General features: G+C 39.8%; 1 protein-coding gene across 9 annotated transcripts in view; it reads right to left on the bottom strand.

Moving 5' to 3' along the window:
• The window catches only part of gapvd1 (GTPase activating protein and VPS9 domains 1), a 128753-nt gene that overhangs the window by 50428 nt on the left and 58976 nt on the right, over positions 1-19349 (bottom strand). For all 9 annotated transcript variants that reach the window (XM_072239913.1, XM_072239914.1, XM_072239912.1 and 6 more), the window contains 3 exons: positions 13873-14002; positions 12237-12362; positions 7451-7624 (listed from right to left, as the gene is read on the bottom strand). In XM_072239913.1, the coding sequence (XP_072096014.1) occupies positions 7451-7624; positions 12237-12362; positions 13873-14002 (430 nt within the window). The remainder of the gene's footprint in view (positions 1-7450; positions 7625-12236; positions 12363-13872; positions 14003-19349) is intronic.

Raw genomic sequence — 19349 nt, 5'->3', positions numbered from 1 at the left:
CTTTTACAACAAAGGGACAAAAACTTACGCTACGGCGGAGGAGGCAACGTTGGACCTGGCGGACCGGGAACTACCTATTAAAGTTATCACCCAACCGGAGTCACTACTGGAGAGGATTCGGCAGAAGTCGTGGTAGTTAGTGGGGCGAGGACGCTCCACTCGAACCAGAGTGTCAAACTACAAGGAAAAGCTGCAAATATTCAGACGCGAATGTACAGAGAACACAGATTAATTAAGAGAAATGACTGAAAAGAGTAAATCGGACTTAAAGGTAAAATGAAAACTGGTAACTGAAAATAAACTAGACGGAATAACTTGAATGATAGCAATATGGTCGAGACATAAATAGGAGAAAGTTCTCTATGATTATTCAAACTGCTGACGGCCCTCTAACACAGGGTGAAGATAGAGGTTATCCCTCTGAACTGAGGCGGGTCGGTGCTCAGGCCTCACTGTGGGAAGTCGGGAAAAATTTTCAAATGTTGCACGTTCAAAAATGTCTAGGGTGTGGTTATATGTCTTGGTTTACTGTTGAGAAGAGATTGCTTACTGTTTGATTAGAAAAGGAGAGAGTTTTTTTTTCTACTAGAGAAAAATGCAAACTGAATTGGTAAAAATAATTTCCTATAATGTTAATGGGGTTTTGAATCCAATTAAAAGAAATAAGATTATGTCTAAATTGAAAAAAGAGAGGGCACAAATAGCTTTCCTCCAGGAAACACATATGAGCCAATCTGAACATGGAAAATTAAAAAGAATGGGCTTTAAGCATGTATTTTATTCATCATATAAACTGAGTCACAAAAGAGGGGTAGCTACTTTAATATCAAGTACTCTTAATTATGAACATATTTCAGAGACTAGAGACAAAGAAGGACGGTTGGTAAAAATCACAGGAAGAATAGAAGGTACAGAAATAACATTGCTGAATGTTTATGCTCCTCCAGGTTGTGAATGGTCATTTTACAGACACATTTTTGACCTAATGGTCAGTTCTCAAGGGGTAGTAATTTGTGGAGGGGATTTTAATATTAGATTAAATCCTATATTAGATTCTTCAAGAATAGTTACTCAGAATAAACCTCTGACTCGGAAAGTGAATTCATTGATGGAGGAGTTGGGAATTATACATGTCTGGAGGGAATTACACCCTACTAGTAAAGATTATACATATTACTCTTTCCCTCATTCAGCCTATTCAAGGATAGACTATTTCTTTATCTTTAATACAGATAGACTCAGGATAAAAAACTGTAATATTGCAACAACTGATCTGTCGGATCATAGCCCAGTCTCTATGTCTCTAATCCTGGAAAGGAAAATGAGGAAAACACTATGGAGGCTAAACTCACATATACTCAATAACCCGAAAGTAATGGAGAGATTAAGGGGAGAAATCAAAGAATATCTAGACCTTAATGACACGGGAGAAACATCATCAGTGATCTTATGGGATACATTGAAAGCTGTACTGAGAGGGAAAATTATTTCCATTACTACTCACATGAAAAAAGTCAATGCACAAAAATTAGCAGACCTTCAAGGAAAATTAAAACAACTTCAAGTTGTAGATAGCAACAAAAGTAATTCAAATCGAAAACAGGAAATTAGGAAATTGCAAAGTGAAATTGACGATATTTATACGTTGGAAACTCAAAGAAATTTTCTTTACCTGAGACAAAAGAATTATGAAGTAGGAGGTAAATCAGCTAGATTATTAGCATATAAATTACGAAAACAACAAGCAGACAATACAATTCATAAAATAAAGAATCCAAAGACAAAGCTTGTGGAGAGTACAACAGGGAAAATTCAAGAGAGTTTTGAAACATATTATCGAGAGCTGTACTCCCAACCCCGGGCCCCCAATGAGCCCTATATAGACAGTGTATTGAATTTTTTAGATCTACCTAAACTTACAGATTTACAAAATGAAAGTTTATTAGAACCAGTAACTGTCAAAGAACTGAACGTGGCCATAAAGGCTGGAAAGTCCCCGGGTTCTGATGGGTTTAGCTCAGAGTGGTACAAGTCCCTGAAGACACAGTTAGCCCCATTACTACTTAACACCTTTAATTGGATCTAGCAGAAAGGAGAAACTCCACCTTCCTGGAGAGAAGTGATTATTTCAGTTATTCCTAAAGAGGGTAAAGATAAACTAGAATGTGGCAATTATCGGCCAATTAGTGTTCTTAATTTAGATTACAAACTATATACATCTATATTAGCGCGCAGATTGGAAAAGCTTTTACCTGGCCTAATCCACTTAGACCAGACTGGATTTATTCAACAAAGACAAACACAGGACAACACAAGGAGAACTCTGCACATATTAGAACAGGTTAATAAGAACGAGACAGAGACAATGGTAGTAGGGTTGGACGCTGAGAAAGCTTTTGATTCGGTTAGTTGGGCATTCCTATACAGAGTGTTAGGAAGATTCGGCTTTCAAGAAAAGTTTATTAAAGTAATTCAGACTCTATATGACAGCCCTACAGCCCGAATTAAGATAAATGGGGACCTCTCTGACTCCTTCATCTTAGAGAGAGGCACTAGACAGGGATGCCCAATTTCTCCTCTCCTTTTTGCGCTATATATTGAACCGCTTGCCCAACTAATAAGACAGAGCGAAATCGTAAAAGGTATCAAGGTGGCAGGGATTGAACAGAAAGTGGCGTTATTCGCAGATGATGTTTTGGTCTATCTGAGTGAACCAGAAAAATCATTTATAGGATTGTTTACACTGTTGGATGACTTTGGGAAAATATCAGGTTATAAAATAAATGTAAAGAAAACGCAGGTTATGTCCCTAAATTATACACCATCCAAAAAGTTGCAGGATACATATGATCTTAAGTGGGAAGCTAAATCATTAAAATATTTAGGAATAACCCTGCCAAAGGATCTTTCAACACTGTCACAGGTAAATTATGGGCCATTAATCTCAGAGATAAAAGCAGATATGCATAGATGGAATCTTATCCCCTTTTTAAGTTTAAATTCAAGGATAAATACTATAAAAATGAATATTCTTCCTCGGTTACTGTATCTTTTCCGTACTTTACCGGTGGAGGTGGATGATAATCAATTCAGGGAATGGGACAAATGGATTTCCCACTTCATTTGGCAAGGAAAGAAACCTAGAATTCGATATAACACCTTACAGTTAGGGAAGGAAGGAGGAGGTATGGTTCTTCTTTGCCTGAGAAATTATTTTTATGCCTCACAGATAACCCCTCTGTTATATTGGTGTAATAGGGAATATAAGGCTAGATGGAAGGAAATAGAATTTGGATTAGTTGACAGTTTTCCCCTTCAGGCCTCAATAGCTGACAAAGGATTGATGGCCCAGTTGGAAAAATTTAAAAACGCTTGGATAAATCTTACATTAAAAGTATGACAGAAGGTGGTTAATTCATGTGGAATTAGTAACATGTTAAAACTCTTTAGATGGTGTGCATATGACACCGAATTCCTTCCCAACAGAGGAGATAAGAGATTTGAGCTATGGATAAAGAAAGGTCTTACAACCTATCTCTCATTTATAGATAAAAGAGTATTACAAAGTTTCCAAATCCTGCAGGACAAACATGGCCTAGAACATAATGACTTTTTTAGGTACCTTCAAGTACGAAACTATGTTAACCAGAGTTGTAGATATACAGACCTATCAACAGTAGAATTAGAATTTTTCAAGATTCTGAATTCGGCTTGCAGTTCAATACCTAGTAAATCAGTTTCTCGATTATATAATGCACTCTCCCATGCTAAAAATGTAAATACACTGTATATTAAAGAGAAGTGGGAGAAAGAAGCAGGGTTGGTACTTTCAGAGGAGGTTTGGGGGAAAATCTGCAGCTTTCAATGGTCCTCGACTAATTCTTTGACTTGGAGAGAACATTGTTGGAAAAACATTATAAGATACTTCAAGACCCCATATCAGGAAAAATATAAAGATACAAATGTGATGCGTTGGAGAAGGTGCAGCTCCAAGGAGGCAAATCATTTTCATATTTTTTGGGATTGCCCTAAATTAAGTCTATTTTGGGAAGGTATTCATAGAACATTAGTTAAGGTACTTAGGTCCCAGATACCTCTGAACTTTGAGACGCTCTATTTGGGGCATGTATTGTTTCTTGAACAGAAGGAAGATATAAAGTTGCTGCAGGCCCTCTTAGCAGTAAGTAAGAAATCAATCACTAGAAAATGGCTAAATCCAATACCACCTACATTAGAAGATTGGTACGAAATTATCTTGGAAATATTTAAAATGGAAAAGTTGACTTACTCCCTGAGAACTCAAAAAGAAAAATTTTATCAAATTTGGAATAAATGAATTGAATATATAACCCCAATGCGAGCAGACTTTAGATGACTCTCCTAATGATTTATACTGCTCTTCTCATCAACACAGTAATATTGCTAACGTAAGCACCCCTAGTCTAAATGTTTGGTTTTTTTGTTTTCTTTTGGAAAATAGAGAATTAACACAAGTAACGGGAAAGATTTGGAAAAGGGATAAAAAAATGAAAAAATTAAGTAAATAAGTACATAGGGATTGGATAATTATGTCTGCGGGCAGGAGCAAGCATGAACAAATTTGGATATAAGCACCTACAATGGTTGATACATAGGCTTATATACAACATTTTGGACCAGTGGAAATGGTCCAGAAGGGTTATATGGAAACTATTATTACCATTTTTCTTAACAACTAATTCCATTACTTAGCCTAATAGGTTAGATTACCACAGTACATAATTATCTATTTAAATGTTTATTTTCCTTTTATATCATCTCAATGTGTACTTAAGAACGTATAAATAATTGTAGTTTTATACATATAAAAAAATGGAAAAGGTTATATGTGTGAAAAAAGTACATGATATTTGTGAATTCCTTATCCAAATAAAAATAAAATTAAAAAAATAAAATAAAAAAAAGAAATTGTTCAACAAAATGACTTCATAAAATTGATAAGGTGCAAAACATGACAATTCCCAAATATCAAAATAAATCTGAAGAACAATTAGAAGTAAACTAAAATGAAAGAATCTTTCCAAGATTGGTCTATTGAACAAAATTGCTTTCTTTAGAGACAACATTTTGACGGGCAGTACACGTGTTTCTGTTAATCACTGGATATTTATCACACACTGGACTAGAAAATTCACCACAGCTCTTTAAGAGGACAAGCATATTTAACACAATGAATGTTATGTTTTTCTACAAGAAATTAAAATCACATTTACCACACTAAAGTAACACACACAAAATACTGGAGGAACTCAGCAGGCCAGGCAGTATCTAGGAAAAGAGTACAGTTGATTTTTGGGCTGAAACCCTTCAGCAGGACTGGAGAAAAAATGCTAGGGAGTAGATTTAAAAGGCGGGGAGAGGAGAGAGAGAAACACAAGGTGATAGGTGAAACCTGAAGAGGGAAGGATGAAGTAAAGAGCTGGGAAGTTGATTGGTGAAAGAGGCAGAAGGCCACGAAAGATAGAAAGGGGGTAGCAGCACCAAAGAAAGGCAATGGGTGGGCAAGGAGATAAGGTGAGAGAGGTGAAAGGGGATGGAAAATGAAGGAGGTGGGGTGGGGGGCATTACCAGATGTTTGTGAAATCGATGTTCATGCCATCAGGTTGGAGGCTACCCAAACAGAATACAAGGGGTTGTTCCTCCAACCTGAGTGTGGCCTCATCACGACAATGGAGGAGGCCATGGATGGACATATCGGAATAGGAATGGGAAGTGGAATTAAAATGGGTGGCCACTAGGAGATCTTGCTTTTTCTGGCGGCAGAACGTAGGCGCTCATCAAAGCTGTCTCCCAATCTATGACAGGTCTCACCAATATACAGGAGGCCACACCAGGAGCACCAGACTCACAGTAGATGATGCCAACAGACTCACAGGTGAAGTGTTGACTCGCCTGGAAGGACTGTTTATGGCTCTTAATGGTAGTGAGTGAGGTGTACTGGCAGGTGTAGCACTTGCTCCACTTGCAAGGTTAGGTGCCAGGAAGGAGATCAGTGGGGAGGGATGAACGTCCAAGGGAGTCGCGTAGGAAGTGATCCTTGCAGAAAGCAGGAAGTGTGGGTGGGGGAGGGGGAGGGAAACATGTGCTTGGTGGTGGGATTCCATTGGGGGTGGCAGAAGTTTCAGAGAATTATGTGCCAGGCGCTGAGGCTGGTGGGTTGGTAGGTGAGGACAAGAGGAACCCTATCCCTCATAGGGTGACAGAAGAATGGAGCAAGAGCAGGCATGCAAGACATGGAAGAGATGCCAGTTGAGGGCAGCATTAATGGTGGAGGACGGGAAGCCCCTTTCTTTGAAAAAGGAGGATATATCTTTTGTTCTAGAATGAAAAGCCTCATCCTGAGAGCAGATGCGGTGGAGATGGAGGAATTGAAAGCAGCGGATGGTGTTTTTACAAGTAACAGTGTAGGACAAGGTATAGTCGAGGTAGCTGCGAGAGTCCATGGGTTTATAATAGACATCAGTGGATAAGCTGTCTCCGGAGATAGAGACAGAGATTAAGAAAGGGGAGGGAGGTTTTGGAAACAGACCAGGTAAATTTGAGGGTGGGGGTAAGTTGGAGGAAAAGTGGATAAAGCCAATGACTTCAGCACGGGTGAAGGAAGCAACACCAATGCAGTCATCAATGTAGCACAAGAAAAGTGCGGGACAGTCACCAGTGTAGGCTTGAAGCGCAAACTGTTTCATGTAGCCGACAAACAGGCAGGCATAGCTGGGACCCATGCAAGTGCCCATGGCTACCCCTTTTGTTAGAAGGAAGAGGGAGAAGTCAAAGGAGAAATTATTTAGAGTGAGGACAAGTTCTGCTGGGTGGAGGGGAACTGGTTAGGTCTGGTGTCCAGAAAAAAATTGGAAAGCTTTGAGGCCTTCCTGGTGGGGGATGGAGGTGTATAGGGACTGGACATCCATAGTAAAAATAAGATGACAGGGGCCAGGGAACCTGAAATCATTGAAAAGATCCAAAGCGTGTGAAGTGTCACGGATGTAGGTGGGAAGGGACTGAACGAGGGAGGATTAAAAAGAGTCAGGGTATGCCGATATGTGTTCAGTGGGACAGCAACAAGCTGAAACAATGGGTCTACCTGGACAAGTGGGTTTGTGGATTTTGGTGAGGAGGTAGAAACGGGAGGTGTGGGATGCATGAACTATAAGGTTGGTGGTGGTGGATGAGAGATCCCCAGAGTCAATAGGTTGGTGATGGTGTGGGAGACAATGGTCTGGTGCTCCTTAGTGGGGTCCTGCTCGAGGGGCAAGTTAAGAGGAGGAATCTGAGAGTTGCAGTAAAGTATTTGTTTTTCAAGGGTATGCAATGCAGTGCCTTAGCAACGTTTAGAAGCATTTGTTATGTATTTGAATCCTGAATCAAAATACTTGTCTATATTACTAAATGCATCATCAACTTTAATATTTACCTGCAATATCTTGTAGTCTATCTTCATCAATGTTCGGATCAAAATCACTTCCCAGGACATCTGTGCTCCAAGTCTCACTCACAGTTTCCGAAATGTCCCTGTCATCTGTCAGCCCCATCATGTCCCTAATTTCAAATTTACGGAGTTTGTCATCAAGATTGTCTTGGGTGGTGGCTACAATGGAATAAAGAAATAGTATTAATGCTTGAGGTCTTAGTTAATAAATTTTAAATATACTCTGAACAAAAGTTACCAAATTAAAATTAGTGTTTACTATGTAGTAAACCCTAACTGGATATTCTCAAAGCACTTTGCCAAGTGACAGAACACAAATTTGACTCAGAGGTAAATACGAAGACAATAAAGGTAGAAGCAAGTTGCAACAAATATGCAGAGTTCACACAATCCGAGATATCTTTTTCATAAAACTGCATTTCATGTAACTCAATAATTGTTTTTCAGACCATATCTGCCAACAATCTCTAAACTCCGTGTTTAGAAAAGCCAATTTCACTCCCCAATTTAATTGGCAATTGAAGCGATGCTCCTGAACTTCATAAAGTTGCTTAATGAAAATGAAAACAACAGGAATTCTGCAGATGCTGGAAATTCAAGCAACACACATCAAAGTTGCTGGTGAACGCAGCAGGCCAAGCAGCATCTGTAGGAAGAGGTGCAGTCGACGTTTCAGGCCGAGACCCTTCGTCAGGACTAAAGAAAATGAACATGAAGTTTACCCTCTCCTGTGAGTGTCACTTAATTGCAGAAATAAGTTTCCTTTAAATGGAAAAATTACATTTAAGCACCAATGGGCCATATTTGGACAACTGTCATTTGAATGTTAAAGTTCACCTACTTGCATTGCATTTTGTTTTCTCAAGTTTATATATCAACAAGAAATGTCCATGATTATTTAGTTTTGTGGATGAAAAGCAGTATTGTTTGGAATTACTACTTTCTGGCTTCATTACCAAGAGATCAGCATTCATTATTTCGGGGATACTGATAGTTATGAATTCTGCAGCTGCAAACTATCCTCAATTTTGGAACAATACAGATACAACTGTGGAAAATCTAGAAGGTTCTAAGATGGTTTTTCCTTAAATAAAAGTTGAGAATCAACATGAAAACTGCTGTGTATAGATCCGTTCAGGCCATCTGTCTCACTCACTAAATTCAAGACTAAAAGACACTGGAGCAGAATTAGGCCTTTCGATCCATTGAGTCTACTCTGCCATTTGATCATGGCTGATTTATTTTCCCTCTTAACCCCATTCTCCTGCCTTCTCCCCATAACCTTCGGCACTTACTAATCAATAATCTATCAAACCCCTACTTAAATATATGCAATGACTTAGCTTCTACAACCATCTGTGGCAAAGAACTCCACAGATTCACCACCCTCTGGCCAAATAACTCCCTCTTCATCTCTGTTCTAAAGGCAAATCTTTCTATTCGGAGGTTGTGCTTCTAGTCCTCGACTCCCTCACTATTGAAAAGAACATAAAAGAAATGAGGGACCGTGCCTACAGGTAAGTTAATCAGGACTCTGAAAAGATGGCTAGCTCATGCCCCACGATTATTTACACTGCTTCAAATGTACTTCCTGCCTCTACACTCTGGATTAAAGCAAAACAGATTAATTGTTCTCACCTTAGAAAAAAAGCTGAACACAATGATGAATCCTCGAAAAGATCAATGATGTAGCATTGCTGTTTTGTGATGGATCCCACCCACACTGCTCATGGACTGTTTGTCCCACTTCCGTCAGGGATGAGGCTACATAGCATCCACACCAAGACTGCCAGAATCAAAAATAGGTACTTTCCCCAAGCAGTAAAGCTGATCAATCCCTCCACATCCCCCACCACTACAGCTTTATCATTTCCTGTCAGTCACCTTATTTACTGATACTCCTGTGCCCGGTGTCAGTAACAATATATACAAGTTACCCTATGTATTTATATTTGTGTTTTTTTATTATTGTGTTTTTAATGTTCTTGCACTTTTCTTGTGCTGTATCGCATACAGAGTAACAATTACTGTATTTCATTCTCCCTTACACTTACTTACTTACTGCCTGCTACACCACTGGCGTTTAGGGCAGCAGTGAAGCTCCTCCATCTCTGGTGGTGTTCCGGGCTTCCTTCATCGTGTCAGTAGCTTCCTCTTGGTTTTCTCTACAGTCAGTCATGCAAGTCCCAGGTAGAGACTCAGGAATACTGTCACACTCAAACGTAGAAGGATTCTTCACTGCTGTTACCGTAACAATTTTGTTTTACCAGTCAAGGTTGTTAGCCCTGAGCTGAACCCCCGTACCTGGAGGACCAATGGACCACTCTTAGTCTGGCCTCTACCTTTGACCTGTTTGGCATGGTTGACCCTACCAAGAGCCAAAGCATAAAGCCTTGTTTCCAGCCAACATAGCTCTCTGGGTCATTAAGGCACACAAGCCTCCAAACCCAACAACAAAGCTGTGGTCCTCTTGAAGGCCTTTAAAAAATCCTGAATTTTGATTTTTTTTTCCTTGCACTGGCACTATTTTATCATTTGTTCACCAAGTACAAACTTTGCTGGCACCCTAATATCTATCATTCACCCCCTTCCTGTCACTAATTGGAGGGTAAGCGTCAACCACATCAGTGTGCCTGAAGTAAGACACAGGCTGGCCTGGGAAGGTTGCCCCATTTCTTTACAACTGACATTAATGGACTACATTTATTTTACAACAATCCAGTAGCTTCAACACTTCTGTTCTGGATAAGGTTTAAGTTCAGGTTAATTTACTACAGCTGTATGGTAGAATTTAAACTACTTTCAATACAATAGATATATGGAGGTTAGAAAATAGAGGGCTATGTGCTGGGGAAAGTCTAGGCAATTTCTACAGTAGGCTACATGATCAGCACAACATTGTGGGCCAAAGGGCCTGTAATGTGCTGTAGAATTCTATGTTCTATGTTTCTCTGGATCATTCATGCACATCTCTCACTCGGAGATTTGTAGCTTGACAACTACATGGTAGTGTAGTGGTTAGCACAATGCATTATAGTACCAGCAACCCGGGTTCAACTCCCGATGCTGCTGTAAGGAGTTTATATGTTCTCTCTGCGACCGTGTGGGATTCCTCCAGGTGCTCCAGTTTCTTCCCACAGTCCAAAGACGTACCAGTTGGTAGGTTAATTGGTCATTGAAAGTTGTCCTGTTAATAAATCAAAGGATTGCTGGGTGGCACAGCACAAAGGGCCGGAAAGGTCTATTCCATGCTATATCTCCATAAATAAAATAAATACTATGGAGTTGCTTCTAAGCAAGCACACACACGTATGGCTGTCAAAATCTTCAACTTTACTTCCATGAAAATAGATTGTTGGCGCTCATTGCTATTAATTAACAGAAATCAAGTAATCACCACAGCAGCAAATGGCCAATAGTCGAGGCAAGTATTTGATTTTAAATTTATTGACTCACAAATCATGTGTCAGGAAAGACAAGTGGGCAATACTGTCACGTGGTGATTAGCGTATCACTTTGGAGCCCCAGGTTCAATTCTGCCTCTCTCCGAAAGGAGTTCTCCCCATGACCAAGTGAGTTTCCTCCATGTGCTCCAGTTTCTTCCTACACTCCAAAGACATAGGTTTTCCAAAGGTTAAGGTTAAGGTTAGGGTTAAGTTGTGTGCATGCTATGTTGGTGCTGGAAGCACAATGAAACTTGCAGATTGCCCTCAGGGACTGTGGATATACAGTGAAAAGCAATGCATTTCAATACAATAGATTGAAATGCATTCAATGTACATGTACATGAAGCATTCATGTATGCTTCAATGTACACGTGGCAAATAAAGCTAATCTTTTAAGAGTCTGTAGTCTTAAGAACCAGTTCAGCAAAAAACACACAAGAAAATAGAAAACTAAATCCAGAAGTTAAGCACCTCCCATCCTACACTACAATTAGAAATTATTTTACACCATATACCTTCAACGCAGTGAGAAACTGACAGCATCTTTAATTCTGTTTAGAATACCTAAAACAAACTTAGTGAAACAGGCCTTAATTAACCATTCATATCTCAATATTGTGATCACCAATTCTGCAATACCATCACTGGGCCTCACGGACACAATACATGTCACAAACAAGGTCAAGAGGAAAACAGTACACAACCCCAAATATTAAATTATTTATTAGCATATGTTGAAGAAACAACCCAAATGGAAGAACGTTAGGCAATTTTGGAATTGCATCAATTCCAGCCTTTACAACCTACCACCCGTCTCCTGACCCAAAAAAAATTCTTAAGTACTAAATCTCAAAAGAACCTCATCATGTTTCAGATGAATCTGGTTTCACCAGTAAAACAAGAAAACTACTTCTAAATAGAGTGCTGATCAGCTAGATAGGAGTGAAAAGAAACCCTAACCTACCTGAAGAAATAACAAAGGAATCCAGTCTCTCAAAAGAAATCTGGAATATCCTGAAAAAAACCATCAATCCCAATTAAAAGAGAGATGGAAAGTGCTGCATGAACCAGAAATCTGTATGTAACAACTTAGTCTAAATTGCACCGTGATCTAATTAAGGATAGGAATAAATTTAAGATGTGGAGAGGAACAGAGAAGAGGATTAGTGATCATTTATGAGCAGGCTTCTTTCCAATAGTTCTCACTTTAGCAATGCACAAGTTAATGAGAATCTAGATACAGTGAATGCATTCTGTGGCTTGGTGAAAAACACATTCACCAACTGAACTTTCAAGCAAGATGACAGGCTTTCTATTTTGCTTACCTTGCTCATGTTCCAACAACTGTAAAGCCTCAACCCCGTTACTCCCAGATGGTCCTGCTCCAAGTTCAGAAACAGATTCTCCTTCCAGATCCAATGACGACACAGAGTTTGATCGGTTTGAAGGTCCTATTATAAATATAAATGAATATGTGAATTAAATAAACAGGGAACTAGAGAAGATGTAGAGAGAATGTTTTCTATAGTGGGAGAATCTAGGACCAGGGGGCACAGGCTCAGAATACAAAGATGTCCCTTTAGAACAAAGATGAGGAGGAATTTCTTTAGCCAGAGGGTGGCAAATCTGTGGAATTCATTGTTGCAGCTGTGGAGGCCAAGTCATTGGGTATATTTAAAACAAAGATTGATAGGTTCTTGATTGGTAAGGGCATCAGAGGATATGGGAAGACAGAAGGAGAATGGGGTTGAGAGGGATGACAGATCAGCCATGATTGAATGGTGGAACAGACTCAGTGGGCTGAATGGCCTAATTCTGCCTTTATGTCTTATGGTTTTATAACACATATTTTGCAAAACTCACCCACAGTAGTTTCTTTTTAGACTTGCTTCCATGTCAAAAGTGACCAACTAGATTAACCCAGCTGATAAATCACAGACATACTCATGACGAATAGACTTACTGATTACAGGTGACTTTTGGATGCTAATTATTCGTCAGCACTGCAAGGTTCAGGTTAAATACTGCTTAACCCAGTTCCTATAATGACTTGATAGAGGTGGATAAGAAAAGAGGCATAGATTGGGTGGACAGCCAGAAACTTAACCCTAAGGCAGAAATGGCTAATACAAGAGGGCACAATTTTAAGGTGTTTGGAGAAAAGTATGGGGCGGGGGGGAGACGGGACCTGTCAGAGGTAGTGTTTTTTTAATAGAGAGAGTGGTTGGTGCATGCTGGGGGTGGTGGTAGAGGGAGACACATTAGGGACATTTAAGAAATTCTTAGATAGCCACATGGATGATAGAAAAATGAGGGGCCATGTCGGAGGGAAGGGTTAGATTGTTCTTAGAGTGGGTTAAAAAAAAGCAAAACATTGTAGGACGAAGGGCCTGCACTGTTCTATGTTCATTCTTTGACTTTAGTTAGAGTAACTGTAACAATATCGAGATACATCACTTAAAATTTTAAGTTTTAAATACCAAAGAATTGATCAATGTTTGCTCTTATAATCCATAATACTCCGCTTCCCCCCAAATCCACTTATCACAATAACAAAAACCCCTCATACAAAACATACACAAGCTAGGAAGGGAAGGGGTTTGGAGAAGTGACAAATAGCTTGGCCATGTGGATGTGTTATTTCTTATGGAGAATTTTTTTTTGAAGTGGTAGCAGCTTGGAAAGGAGAAACTATTTATTGAGGTAACAAAAAAAGAGCCTTAGAATCCAATGTGTCACAAATGGACAGAAAAAAAAAACAAATTCAAAAAGGAAAGGAAAATTTATTGGAAGGCAAGAACCTGGAGTGGAGGAGATCACAGCGATGAGCTGCAGTGAGACCACACAAGATTTAAAGACAAATGCCAAGATTTTAAGTGTGACGTATTAGGATTACTAGGAACCAAAGCAAGTCATGTGGACTGGAGCAAGGGCTACATGGAACTTGATGAAAAGCTTCACCTTCTGATATTCCCTCCATATTATCACTGCACAGAGAAAAGCGCAGAGTTTTATCTGGTTTCCCATGGAGTTTTCCATCCTCTACGGGTACTTCACCCTGGCCACTCTCAGAAAGCTGCATGCTCAGCACCTGATCAAAACAGAGAAAGAAATCAATACACAGTTAAACAGCCTGCATGTTGTAAATACTAATCTATATTGATAATCCAAATGGTATTTAATTATCAGACAATTGAAATGTTTGACCCCAAAGCCCACATTTCCAATGTTGTTTAAACTACCATAGTTGTTTTTAAGTGGGGTAACAACTTCAAATTCTCATTATAAACTAATTATAAATTCAGTAATAATTGAATTCATCACAAAATTGATCAAATGTTAAACAAATTTAGAGGTGCTACAATTAGGTTTCTGGATTGGGATTACAGGTACACTGTTCCTCAGCCAGATGAGAAAAGTGTGCAAATACCTGCAGCCGGAGCCTGGAGGGGTGTGTGTGGAAAGGGGCTTGCTTTGATGTTGTCTTGTTGCTTACAAGAGAAAACCCGCAGATGCTGGAAATCCAAGCCACACACACAAAATGCTGGAGCAACTCAGCAGGCCAGACAACATCTATGGAAAAGAGTACAGTCAACGTTTCGGGCTGAGACCCTTCAGCAGGAAGGGTCTGATGAAGGGTCTCGGTCTGAAACTGCAACTGTACTCTTTTCCATAGCTGCTGCCTGGCCTTCTGAGTTTCTCCAGCATTTTGTGTGTTGTTTGTTTTGTTGTTTTGTTATTTGTTGTCTGTTCTTTTGTGCACTGTGTTATTCTGCTGAGCATTGCGGGCATGCTATTTTGGTGCCACAATGTGTGGTGACACTTGTGGTCTGCCTGCAGCACATCCTTGGGTTGTGTTGGTTATTAACGCAAGTGATGCATTTCACTGTATGTTTTGATGTACGTGTGTCAAATAAATATGAATCGGTACATAACAATATAGGTCGCTACCACAATAAACTGCATCAATTTGCCTTTCTAACTCCTGCCATAATTGGTTGACACAAGTTTCATGGCTTATTAGTAGATGCACAAGTTTAAAGGTTGTAGCACACTGACAGAACACAAATTTAACCCTATACCTTGGTGAAAAGCCCTGAGTAGCATGATGGATATTTTCCTGTTTCCAATAAAGAAATGTCTAAATATGAAGTGTCAAAATGTGCCTTCAGTGTCGCAAGGATAAGATATAAACTCTCATTAAAATTGTTCAAATATTTAAGGGGCCACATAGAACTTAACATGCAAAACACAAGATAATACAGATGCTAGAATCTGGAACAACGAAAAAAAAACTGGTTGCTGGTGGAACTCAGTGGGTCAGACAGTACCTGAGGAGAGAAATGCACCTTCAATGTTCCGGGCTGAGACCATTTATCTATGCAGGCCTACAGCAGAACTAGGAGATATTCGTACATCATTCAAGTCCCACATTCCCACAACCTGCTTTGACATGCAAGTTCATGGTTGATCTTTAAACTCAAACACTGATTTCCTGTCCTTTTAAACAAAGAAATAAATTGATCAGTTTTGAATCTAATCAATGACAACTCTGCAACTCTCTGGGGGTAAGGAATTCCAAAGATTTGCCATTTTTAAAATCTAGACTTTTTCATCCTTTCAGTTAAAAATGACCTTCCCATATTGTGGAATTTCTATCCCTTAGTTTCTGAGCTTACAGCTGAGAGAAACACCATCCCCATTTTTAACACACAAAGTGCTGGAGAAACACAGGTCAGGCAGCATCTATGCATGGAAATAAACAGTCAATGTTTCAGGATGAGACCCTTCATAAGGGAAGGCGGCAGAATAAGGTGGTGGGGAAAGGATGAGTTCAAGCTGGCAGGTGACAGGTGAGACCAGGTAAGGAGGAAGGTGGGTGGATGGGGTGGGGGGGGGGTGATGAAGCAGGAAGCTGGGAGGGGATAGGTAGAAGAAAATCTGTGGAATTCCCTACCCAGTGAAGCAGTGGAGGCTACCTCAAATATATTTAAGATAGTTTGGTAGATTTTTTCATAGCAGAGGAATTAACAGTTATGGGGACAAAGGCAGGTAGATAGAGCTAAGTCCACAACCAGATCAGCCATGATCTTATGGAATAAGATCATGCATGCGCAACAGGCCAGATGGCCAATTCCTGCTCTTATTTCAGGTTGGCTTCATTATCAAGTCCTTTTAAAATACTTCTATCTTTCAATGAAGAAATAAAATGTCTTAGGCTAAGATAAAGTGTCTTTGATTTCCTTAAGATAAACAGACAATTTAAAAAATCAGCACAATATTCTATTTTATTATAAAGACCGTTTATAATTTCAATGAAAAATTCTTGTACCAAAATTGCCTTGCAATTAAAAGTCAACATACTGTCTGCCTTCCTAATTGCCTGCTACACCTGCATAATTACTTTTTTTTTATTTTGTACTTTATTGTAATTTTATGTTGGTAATTCTGCCATAAAACAACAAATTTCACATCACACAGTGATAAATAACCCTGGTCCGATGTTGGCTTTCAGTAACTTGTGTACAAGAAAACCCAGCTCTCAACATTTCTCAATCTGTCACCATTTAAAACACTCAGCATTTCTATTTTTCCCTTCTACTGTGGATAACCTAACACCTTTTCTACAAGCTGTTCCCCACTTGTTCAGCTTGTCAATATTCCCTTGAAGCCTCATTGCATCTCCATAAGACATAGGAGCAGAATGAGGCCATTCAGCCCATTGAGTCTGCTCCACCATTCCATCATGGCTGATCCCAGAACCCACTCAACCCCATACACCTGCCTTCTTGCCATATCCTTTGATGCCCTGACCTATCAGGAGATAATCAACTTCCGCCTTAAATATACGCACGGACTTGGCTTCCACCGCAGTCGGTGGCAGAGCATTTCACAGATTTACCACTTTGGCTAAAAAGTTTCCTCCTTACCTCTGTTCTAAAAGGTCAGCCCTCAATTTTGTGGCTGTGCCTTCTAGTGCCTCTCCTTTGACCACCCTGCTTGTCACTTGCTCGAAGAACTCTAACAGATTTGTCAGCCAAGATTTCCCTTTACAGAAACCATGCTGACTTTAACTTATTTTATCATTAGTCTCCAAGTACCCCAAAAATTTCTTAATAATAGAATCAACACTTTCCCAACCACTGACACTAGGCTAACTGGTCTATAATTTCCTTTCTTTTGCCTTCCTCCCTTCTGAAAGACTGGAGTGACACTTGCAATCTTCCAGTCCTCCGGGACCATGCCAGAATCAAGTGATTCTTGAAAGATCATAACCAATGCATCCGTTATCTCTTCAGCAACCACTCTCAGGACCCTGGGATGTAATCCATCTGGCCCAGGTGACTTATCCACCATAAGACTTTTGAGTTTGCCTCGCACTTTTTCCTTTGTAATAGCAATGGCACTCACTCACTCCTGCTCCCCGACACTCACGGACCACTGGCAAACTGCTAGTGTCTTCCACCATGAAGACAGGTGCAAAGTACCCATTCCCTTTGTCCTCCATTACTACCTCACAGGCATAATTTTTCAGTGGTCTAATACCAACTGTTACCTCCTTTTTATTTTTTTTTATATAACTGAAAAAAGTTTTAGTATCCTGCTTTATATTATTGGCTAATCTGCCCTCATATTTCCTCTTTTCCCTTCTTATAGCTTTTTTAGTTGACTTTTGTTGGATTTTAAAAGCTTCTCAATTATCCAACTTCCCACTCACTTTTGCTATCTTATATGCCATTTCCTTGGCTTTTACGCAGTCCTTAATTTCCCTTGTCAGCTACGGTTGCCTACCCCTGCCATTTGAGAATTTCTTCCTCTGTGGGACACATTCCTAGAAACTCCAGCCATCTCTGCTCTGCTGTCATCCCCAATACCCTCCTCCAATCCACCTCGGCAAGATCATCTCTCATGCTCCTGTAATTCCCTTTATTCCACTGTGATACAGATACATGAGTTATGCTTCGCCCTCTCAAACTGCAGTATGAATTCAATCATATTATGATCACTGCCTCCTAATGATTCCTTTAGGTTAAGCTCCCTAATAAGATCTGGGTTATTACCTAACACCCAATCTAAGATAGCCTTTCCCCGAGTGGGCTCAAGCACAGCTGCTCTAAAAAGCCATTGCATAGGCATTCGACAAATTCCCTCTCTTGCAATCTGACACCAACCTGATTTTTCCAATCCCTTGCATATTGAAGTCCCCCCATTACAATTGTGTCATTACCCTTATTACATGTCTTTTGCAGCTCCCTTTGCAATCTCAACCCCACATCTTGGCTGCTATTTGGAGTCCTATATATGATTCCCATGATATTTTTATTTTAACCCTTGCAATTTCTTAACTCCACTCACAAAGATTCAACATTCTTTGACCCTATGTCACCTCTTTCTAAAGACATAAATCTATCTCTTACCAACAGAGTCACACCACCGTCTATGCCCTCCTAGCTGTCCTTTCGATACAAAGTGTATCCTTTGATGTTAACCTCCCAACTATGGCCTTCTTTCAGCCATGACTCAGTGACACTCACAACGTCATACCAAGCAACCTAACTGCGCCATGAGTTCATCCAAATGCTTATTCTGAATGCTATGCACAATAAAATACAGCACCTTCAGTCCTGCATTCTTCACCTTTTTGAATTTTGCCTCTGCGGTACAATTTAGCTCTTTGCTCCGTCTGCATTTGTACCCTTCCTTACATTCATGTTCACCCATCTACTTGTAAATCTGCTGGCTCATTCTCAGCTCTATCATCCTGGATCCCATCCCCCTGCCATATTAGTTTAAAGCACTCCCAACAGCTCTAGTAAATCTGCCTGCAAGAATATTGGTCCCCCCTCGGATTCAAGTGCAACCCTTCCCTTTTGTACAGCTTCCACCTGCCCCAGAGCTCCCAATTATCCAGAAATCTGAGTCCCTGCCCCTGCTCCAATTCTTCAGCTACACATTTATCTGACACCTCATTCTACTCCCATCCTCACTGTCATGATCTCCATCACTACTTGAATATTCTGACATTGTTTCATGTCATCAGTAAACTTAAGTGTTAAAAACCATAGAAAAAAACATAAATTGTATGTGCAAATCAGAAAGAAGATGAGAGATATTAGCTTTATCACATGTACATTTTAAAGATGGCACCAGAGGGTGGAGACTTTAAATCACCTCACTTTTGCACTTTTTAAAAATATATTTGTTATTGTAACCATAGCAATGTTTGTATTGAAGTATACTGCTGCTGCAAAACGACAAATTTCATGACACGTCTGATTCATCAAAACATACAGTAAAATGTATAATTTTTTTAAAAAACCAACCAACGCAGAGGATGTGCTGGGGGTAGTCTGCAAGTGCCATCATGCCTCTGCCACCAACACATCACAGAAACATAGAAAATAGGTGCAGGAGTAGGCCATTTGGCCCTTCGAGCC

The sequence above is a fragment of the Mobula birostris genome, chromosome 22, assembly GCF_030028105.1.
Source record: "Mobula birostris isolate sMobBir1 chromosome 22, sMobBir1.hap1, whole genome shotgun sequence".
In the NCBI taxonomy this organism is placed as follows: Eukaryota; Metazoa; Chordata; class Chondrichthyes; order Myliobatiformes; family Myliobatidae; genus Mobula; species Mobula birostris.
The sequence above is the reverse complement of the archived record's forward strand: the minus strand, read 5'-3'. Positions and strand labels throughout refer to the sequence as shown.